This window comes from Lonchura striata, chromosome 35 (assembly GCF_050655825.1).
Source record: "Lonchura striata isolate lonStrDom1 chromosome 35, ASM5065582v1, whole genome shotgun sequence".
In the NCBI taxonomy this organism is placed as follows: Eukaryota; Metazoa; Chordata; class Aves; order Passeriformes; family Estrildidae; genus Lonchura; species Lonchura striata.
In genome coordinates this window covers 1,408,215-1,416,677 of record NC_140737.1, presented here as the reverse complement: position 1 = coordinate 1,416,677, position 8,463 = coordinate 1,408,215, and the positions used below count along the sequence as shown (strand labels likewise).

Genomic DNA, 8,463 nt, shown 5'->3' with positions numbered 1-8,463 from the left:
TGAGAGGCAGTTATGGGGATGAACGTGTGGACAGCACATGAACGGGAACCTGACTGGCTGATAGGACATGTGGACAACAGCACTGCAGCTGAGCCAGCCAACGGGTGCCCTTCTTCTGTTGAGTTCTGGTTTTGTCAGGGTGAGATTAAAGGTATAAACGGGGAGTGATTTCTGCAATAAAGTGATCTCCTTCCGATGCACAATGGGGTCCGTGTCTCTTTGTTCCCCATTGCTACACCTCAGTGTTGTGTGAAAGTGTGAATGGGAAATGAGGAGAGTGGGAAGTGAAAGTTTATGTCCTGTGTCTTGTGTGATTGATGGGTGTAACTCTTGAGTGAATGAGATGTACTGCAGATGTACTGAGGCACAAAACAAACAAGGAGTTTCAATACACACTTCCACTTTTCAGGTGACCGAGGTGGGCAGGGAAAAGCAAAGTGTTTGTTGTCTATGTGATGAAAATTTTTAATAAACATTTTGTGTTGTCTGTATGAGTGTAATTTTGTGTTTATTTGTGGACTCAGATGTGAACCTTGGGTATGGTGTGAGTGTAAGATCTGTCATGAGAGGTGGCATTGCACACCCACACAAAAGATTGTCTAGTGTCAGAAGTATGAAAAATTAAAATTCAGAGCCAGGGATCAGGCATTAATTCTTTAAAATTTCTGTAGGAAAAAGTGTGTGGGGAAAGAGCATTTAGTTCCCCGAGGCTGAACAGTACCCGAGGAGGACTGGGAAAATGCATGTGAAAGGAGTAGAGACAGAATTGCTTGGAAGTTAAGAAAGAAGGAAAATAAAGGTGTGTGGACCATGCTGGTGCCTGGATAATATGAGAACATGGGACTGAAAGCAAACAAGGAGAAAACCCCCAGGGAAAAGGAGAGCAAGGGAGCACTGATGGATACATTTCCAGATAGACTCCTGGGAATAAAATCAGCAGAGTGGGAACAAAACCCTGACAGAAAGAATAAAAAAAAAATCAAAATGATACATTATTATATGAGAAAATAGACTAATCAGGAGATAAGATCTGATCATTTATCATTGATCTGGCCAAAATAGAGTTCCTTTGAGGGGTGGATATGCTAAACTTTGAATATTCATGTGAATGCCAAAGAACCAGTCAGTCAGGAAAAGAGTGACTCTGCTGCCAATTGGAAGGGCGAGGCTTCCCTGGGTAAGACCAAGGTGTTTAAATTAAGGAAATTAAACCTGGGACCCCTTAGAGTATCTGCCCCCTCCATATCTGCCAGCACCCAATGCACCCCCTGCACCCCCTGATGGACCCAGCCAGAATACCTGGGGCAGAGCGTCCAGTGAGGGGAATGGAAAAATGGGGTTTGTGAGTGCCCCATTTAATTTATTGGAAGTGAGAGTGTTTAAAAAGGAATTAAAAGTTCTACTAGAAGATCCTATCAGACTAGCAGAACAAGTAGACCAATTTTTGGGACCCAGTGTTTATACCTGGAGCAAAGTGCAATCTGTAATAAACAGCCAAGGAAAGACAAATGATCTCAGCATCAGGGATGTGCATTTGGGAGAGGGAACACGCTCCCCACGGGCCCCTGGGGAGAAGGAAATGCCCTTGCAACGCCCTACTTGGGATCACCTTAACACCAGGGGAAGGCAACACATGGAAGATTATAGAGCATTAATTGTCAGGGGCATTAGGGAGGCTGCTCCACCCACCCAGAACACCCACAAGGCATTTGATGAACAGCAAAAGAAGGATGAGACTCCACCTGAATGGCTGGAGAGGTTAAAAAGAAATACGAGACAATACTCAGGTGTAGACTGATACAAAAGCTGGACAAGCTTTATTGAAGATAACCTTTGTCACTCATGCTGGGCTGGATATAAGGAGAAGCTAGAAAGGGAATGTCAGGATAAGGGGTTGAATGACCTGTTCAAAGAAGCCCAGAAGGTCAGTGTCTGGAGGGACGAGGAGAAAGCCGAGGGGAAAGGGAAAATAGGGGCAGCTGCTATTTCCGAGGGGAAGCAGCTGTGCAAGGATCCACCCCCAGAGGGAAGTGAGCCCCTGTCAGGACAAGGCAAGCAGGAGTAGGGGGAGGATAATGGGAACAAAGCTCCATGGGGGAGGGACCCTAAAAGGACAAAGGGCAATTGAACAAGCGAGGCCCAGTCTGTCAGCAGTGCAGGGAAATTGGGTATTTGAGGTGAAACTGCCCATGGAGGGAAAGGGACCTGAAGGTTTTTGAGGAGGCTTGAGAAATGGTCTGCTGCACCCACAGTGGAAAGCTGCCTCATCATGCCCCCAAGCTGCAACAATGGCCCTGAGCATCCCTGCGTGATCCAGAATGACCCCGATGATTTCCCCACCTTTGATGACCTCACAGCAGTGACATCACTGTCCCTGCAGCAGCTTTGGGATGTCCTCAATGGCTTTTTGGCACCGCTCAGCCACTTTATGGCCACTGGGGCCATGAGGGCCACCAGAGCCCCCAGGGCCACCAGCGCCACCATGCCTACCTAAGAGGAGGCTGCGGATATCCCCAAGTGTACCCAGAAGGTGATGCGTGGCCAGGCGGGCGCTGGCCTCTAAGAGCTGCTCAGCCTTGGCCACTGCAGCCACCAAGGCCTCAGGGACATTGGGGGACATCTCATTTGTCCCCTTCAGGGTGGCCTCAATCTCCACGAGGCATCGCCGCAGCTCCCGGGGGAACGCGGTGGCTTTGTCACATGCAGCCACCAAGTGCTCCAGCGGCTCCAGGGCCACCTCTGCCCGCTGTTCCCTCCTGCTGGCGGCCCTGGCCTCTCTGGTGGCCTCTTCCCAGGCCTTGGTGGCTTCCTCCACCTCTTTGGTTTCTTCTTCCATCTGGGCCTTATGCAGAGCCACCACTGAGGCCCCCTTCTCCTTGGCCAGGGTCATGGGTAACCAGGCCATGGGCGACCTGGCCGTGCTCGTCAGGTTTTTCACAGACTGCCCCGAGCGGGTTTCTTTTTCCTTCATATTCCCAGCTCGGGCAGTGGAAGTGGCTGCAGTGGTGGCCTCCCTGATGGCCGCATCCCTGCAGGCATCGGTGATCTTGGTGGCCTCCCTGGCCAGCTGGTCCCAATTGCCCTCGAGCTTGGCCACTGGCTCCTGCCAGGCGCTGGCCGCATTTGTCACATGGGCCCAGGTGGCCCCTGGGGTGCCCCCGAGGGCAGCCAGGGCCTGGCCAAGGGAGGCGTTGCCCAGGGTGGGGACACCACCGTGGTTCAGGGTGTCCCGGAGGTGATTGATGAAGTCCTCTAGGACCTTGTGCAGGGACCCTGGGGACATGCCCAGTACCACATCACCGTACGGCCCGGCCACGGTGGCTGCCAGCTCTCCCAGGATGGCCACCACGTCCACCAGCGCCTCCAGCAGCTGTGGAGGGGACAGGGGAGGTGATGGAATCCTCGTGGCTCTTATAGCCTCCTGGGATGCCCCCTCTCCCCTCCTGGGGTCCCCCTTTGTCCCCTCCCTGGAGGGCTCTGGTGTCTCCTCTTTCCCTTTGGTACCCCCTCATTGCCTCTCCCAGCCCCTGCCACCCTCCACTGTTCCCCCCTGCCTCCCTCGGTCCCCTCCAGCCCTCTGTCACCTCCCTCCTTTGTGCCACACCTCTGTCCCCTTTGCGATCCCCCTGTCCCCTCCTGCGTCCCCAAAAGGGGATTGTCGCACCTCACGGGGCTCCATGGCCTCAGGGGACAGCCAGGGACACGTCCGGGGAACACTCGGTGACACGCAGGAACGCAGGAACGTGGCACAGCCAGCAGTAAACAGGAAGAGGTGAGGAGGTGACATCACCACCCCGGCCACGCCCCCCACCTGCGGGGTGCCTGATGGCCCTGTGATGGTCCCCAAGAGACCCTGATGTCCCATCAGCGTCCCCACATGGTCCCAGTGTCCACTGAGTGTCTCCAACAGGACCCCAGTGTCCCCCCAGAGTCCCCATCAGGGCCCTGTTGACCCCAAAACACCCCCACTGTCCCCTCAGGGTCCCCAACAGGGCCTCAATGTCCTCCCTGATGTCCTCAACAGGAGCCCAATGTCCCCAGTGTCCCGTCAGGGCCCCCAGCAGAGCCCAGATGTCCCCCCAGTATCTCCAACAGGAACCTGATGTTCACTGAGTGTCCCCAACAGGTCATGATGTCCCACCCATGTCCCCAACAGGGCCCAAATGTCTCCCAGTGTCCTGTTGGGAATACTGGGAACACTGGGTATACTGTTTTGGACATTGTGGGGACTCTGGGGACATTGTGATGACCCAAAACAGGACAGGGAATATCAGGGTGGCCTGGCAGTTCCCAAGGGAAGGACATGGGGGTGTCCCCAATGTCCCTCAGGGTGTCCCCATGCCATGGCCATGACAGTGACACCCCAGTGTCCCACCCCATCCCTACCCCTGCCTCGCCAGCTCTCTCTGGGCCGCCTCCAGCCTTGGCATCACCTCCTTGTGCCCCTCATGCAATGTCCCCAACAGCACTAGGATGTCCCCAAGTGCCCAGGCAGCTTTGGGGAAGCCCTGTCCCCGTGTCCCCCATGGTGTCACCTCCCTGTCCTGGGTGACAGTGGCCACCAATGTCCCCAGTGCCTGTGTCACCTCCTCCAGCTGCCCCAGCACATCTGCAGTGGCCTCGTTGGTGGCCGTGGCGGCCTCAGTACTGGCCTGGAAGCTGCCACCCACCAGGCACGGTCCCACAGGCGCAGGGCCATGTCCCGCTGGCGGCTCATGGCAGTGGCCTGGTGACACCGAGCTGTCCCCAAGCCCCGCCTGGCCACCTTGCAGGACACGGCCACCACAGTCAGGGCCAGATGTCTCTTCTCATTCACCCCCTGAGCAGTGCGGGCTGAGTCCGGGGACACTGCGGGGCCACAGAGACACCACACAGGTGGCACCAGGGAGATGGCAGTGCCACCTGTCTAGTGGCACCAGACTGGTGGCACCAGGGACAGAGCAGTGGCACCAGTTCCATCCCAGTGCTACCAGCCCAGCGTCCCCAGGGCTGCCGCAGTGTCATCACCCAGTGTCACCAGTTCCATCCCAGTGCCACCAGTTCTGCCCCACTGTCACCACTTGAGTGCCACCAGCCCAGTATCAGCAACCCAGCTACAGGATCACTGTCCTCAGTCCTGTCCCAGTGCCACCATCTCACTGTCACCATCCCGTTGTCCCCATCCCAGTCTCACCAAATCCATCCAAATGTCACCATCCCAGTATTCCCTGTCCCCTTCCAGTATCACCAGTCCCATCCCAGTGTCCCCCATCCTGTCCCAGTGCCCCTGCCCCAGTGTACCCAGTTGTGTCCCCATATCCTCAGTCCCATCAGTGTCCACACTCCCTTCCTTATGTCTCCATCCCAGTGTCCCCTCCAAATGTTCCCAGTTCCATCCCAGTACCACCAACACAGGGAGTCATCCCAGTGTCACCAGTCCAATCTCAGTGTCACCAGGGCCACCCATGGCACCAGCCCAGTGTCACCAGTTCAATCCCAGTGCCTCCAGTTTCACCCCAGTGTCCCCCATTCTGCCCCAGTGCCCCCACCCCAGTGTCACCAGTCCCACCCCAGTTTCCCCAGTCCTGGCCCAGTGTCCCACATCTCATCTCAGTGTCCTCGTCCCAGTGCTCCCAGTTGTGTCCCAGTGCTACTAGTTCCATCCCAGTGCCACTAGTTCAATTGCAGTGTCACCACCCCATTGTCCCCAGTGCCACCACCCTCATGTTATCATTCCAGTGTCACCAACCCAGTGTCCTCAGTTCCATCCCAGTGCTCCCACTGCCAGCCCAGTGCCACCGCCCCATTGTCCCCATACCAATGTCACCATCCCAGTGTCACCGCCCCATTGTCCCCATACCAATGTCACCATCCCAGTGTCACCAGTCCTGTCCTAGTTTCTCCAGTCCTGTCCCAGTGTCTCCGTCCCAGTGTCACCAGTTCCATCCCAGTGTCCCCATCCTGGGGCAGGGGAAGGTCTCTACTGCTCGGTAGGGCTCCATACTGGTCTGAACTGGTCTGTACTGGTTCTCTGCATCCCCTGCTGCCCCCTGTTGCTCTGCACTGGTCCGTAGTGGTCTATACTGGTCTGAACTGGCCTATACTGGTCAGGGCAGGGGAAAGTCCCTCCTGGTCTGTAGATACACTTAGTGGTCCATACTAGTCTGAACTGGTTTTTACTGGTTCATACTGGTCTGAACTGGCCCCCACAACTCTGTACTGGTTCATACTGGTCTATACTGGTCTATATTGATAACTGCAGGAGAAAGTCCCTCCTAGTCTGTAAAAACTCACACTGGTCTGAACTGGTCTGAACTGCCTCCCACTGTTCTATAAAGATGTATACTGGTCTGAACTGGTTTATACTGGCCTATGCTGATGCATACTGGTCTATACTGGTCCATACTGCCTCCCACTGCTCTAAACTGCTCCATAATGGACTAGAATGGTTTATACCGGTTTCTACTGGTCTATACTGGTCCATACTGGTTTTTACTCACACATACCACCCCACAGGACCATTAGCACCGTGGCCGGCCCGTGCCCAGCCCACAGCCAGCGCTGTCACCACCGTGCCTGTCTCTCCTCATGCTCTAGTGCTGGCACTGCCGCCTCAGCCTTGGCCCCGAGCTGCCGCAGCCGCTGCTCGTCCCTGTCCTCTGCTCGTCCCCATCCCCACGGTTCCCAGAGCCACCGCTGGGGTCACAGTGGCCTCCCGGGCCCTCTCCAGCCTCTTCTGGGCCCCCTGGGCCTGGTCCAGGGCAGCCACGGCCTCGGCCAGCGCAGCTGGGACGCTGTCCAGTGTCCCCAGGGCCTCAGACAAGGCCACCAGGGCGACCAGGGCCCTGCACCATGTGGGCACCGCTGTGTCCACCTCAGGGCAGGGGGAGACACCTGGGGACAGGAAAGGGGGTTAGGGGGTGAGGGAGGTTTGGAGAGTTCGGGGACGGTGGGGTATGGGGGTGCAAGGTGGGGTTTTGGGGTTCTGGGGGAATTTTTGGAGAATCCTGAGGGGTATTCAAGGGTGGCCCAGGTGGGGTTGGAGGGTGTCAGGTGAGATTTGGGGGATTCCAGGTGAGCAGGGGACATGGAACCAGGGAGTCACGGTGGACACAGGGGTCTAGGGGGTTCCAGGTGAGGCTCTCAAGAGATTCAAGTGGTCACAGGTGAAGTTTTGATGGTCTCAGGTGAGGTTTTGGGTCTCTCGGTTGAAGTTTTGGGGCTCCCAGGTGAGGTTCCCCAGGGATTTGGGGCTCCCAGTTGAGGTTCCCCAGGGGTTTGGGGCTGCCCAGTTGACAATTCCCAAAGATTTGGGGTTTCTCAGCTGCACAGGTGAGAATATGGGAAGTCCTAGGTGTCCAGGTGAGGGTCCCAAAGGGACTCCCAGGTGAGGTTTCGGGGGGGGTCCCAGATGAGAATTCCCAAGGATTTGGGGTTTCCCAGTTTTCCCAGGGAGGTTTCAAGGTTCCAAGGCACCCAGAGGAGATTTTGGTTATCCCACCCCCCTTTCCCCCCACCAAAACCGGCCCCTTGGAACTCCCCAGGCTCCATAATTTTCCACTCCCGTTTTGCCTCCCACCTTCACCCATGGCCCTGGGGATTCCCAAACTTCACTAAATCCCCCCAAATCCCCCCAAATCCACTCAGGTACCCAATGGGGATGACTCCAGGGTTTCAGGGTACCCACCTTGTGCTCCATCCCTGTTCTCATCCAGAGGCTGTGGCCGGAGCTCTGAGGGCTGAGGGTGTTGAGGCTCCTGGAGGAGGGAGGGCCCCACACCCTGATCCTCCCCCGAGGGGAAGAACTGGCCCTGCCAGGACCTCAGGCACACTTTCAAGGCCGGCTTTAATCCCTTGAAGCCCGGATCCATCCTCCAGAGCTCCATTTCGCTGCCAGAACCCCATTGACCCTTCTGAGCCCTGATTTCTTCTGCCAGGACCCTGATTTACCCCCATTCGTCCTTTCAGGACCCCACTGAACCCCTCAGGGCCCTCATTTATCCTTTCAGGAACTATTTTCCCCTCAGGACCCCATTTATCCTTCCAGGACACCATTCACCCCTTTCAGGACCATGTTTATTGCCACAAAAACCTGATTTCCCCCCAAGGGGCAGAATTTGACCTGCCAGGATCTCAGGGCTTGTTTTCGAGCCCAAATCGATTGCCCAGGGCTCTATTTCCCTACCAGGACCCCAATAACCACCTCAGGACCCGTTTACCCCACCCTGGGTTCTGATTTCCCCTGCCAGGACCCTAATAAACACCTCAGGACCCATTTACCCCACCCTGGGTTCTGATTTCCCCTGCCAGGACCCTGATTTGGAATGGATTTTTGGGATTGCTTTCAGAGATCCAGCAAGATTTGGTGTCTGGGATTTTTTGGGATCCGGGATTTGGGATTGGAGATCATTTAGGATTGGGGTTTGGGTATCCAACAGCATTTGGGATCCGTGATTTTGGATCCAGGATTTGGGATTTGAGATC

General features: G+C 55.9%; 1 protein-coding gene across 1 annotated transcript; it reads right to left on the bottom strand.

Annotated features, from left to right (window-relative positions):
• Positions 1-1,556: 1,556 nt before the first annotated feature.
• Positions 1,557-3,771, bottom strand: LOC146764232 (uncharacterized). The gene is made up of 2 exons (XM_085565075.1): positions 3,665-3,771; positions 1,557-3,370 (listed from the first exon to the last, which is right to left on the bottom strand). The coding sequence occupies exons 1-2, from the start codon at positions 3,677-3,679 to the stop codon at positions 2,366-2,368; spliced, it is 1,020 nt and encodes a 339-aa protein (XP_085421201.1). The 5' UTR covers positions 3,680-3,771; the 3' UTR covers positions 1,557-2,365.
• Between the last annotated feature and the right edge of the window lie 4,692 nt (positions 3,772-8,463).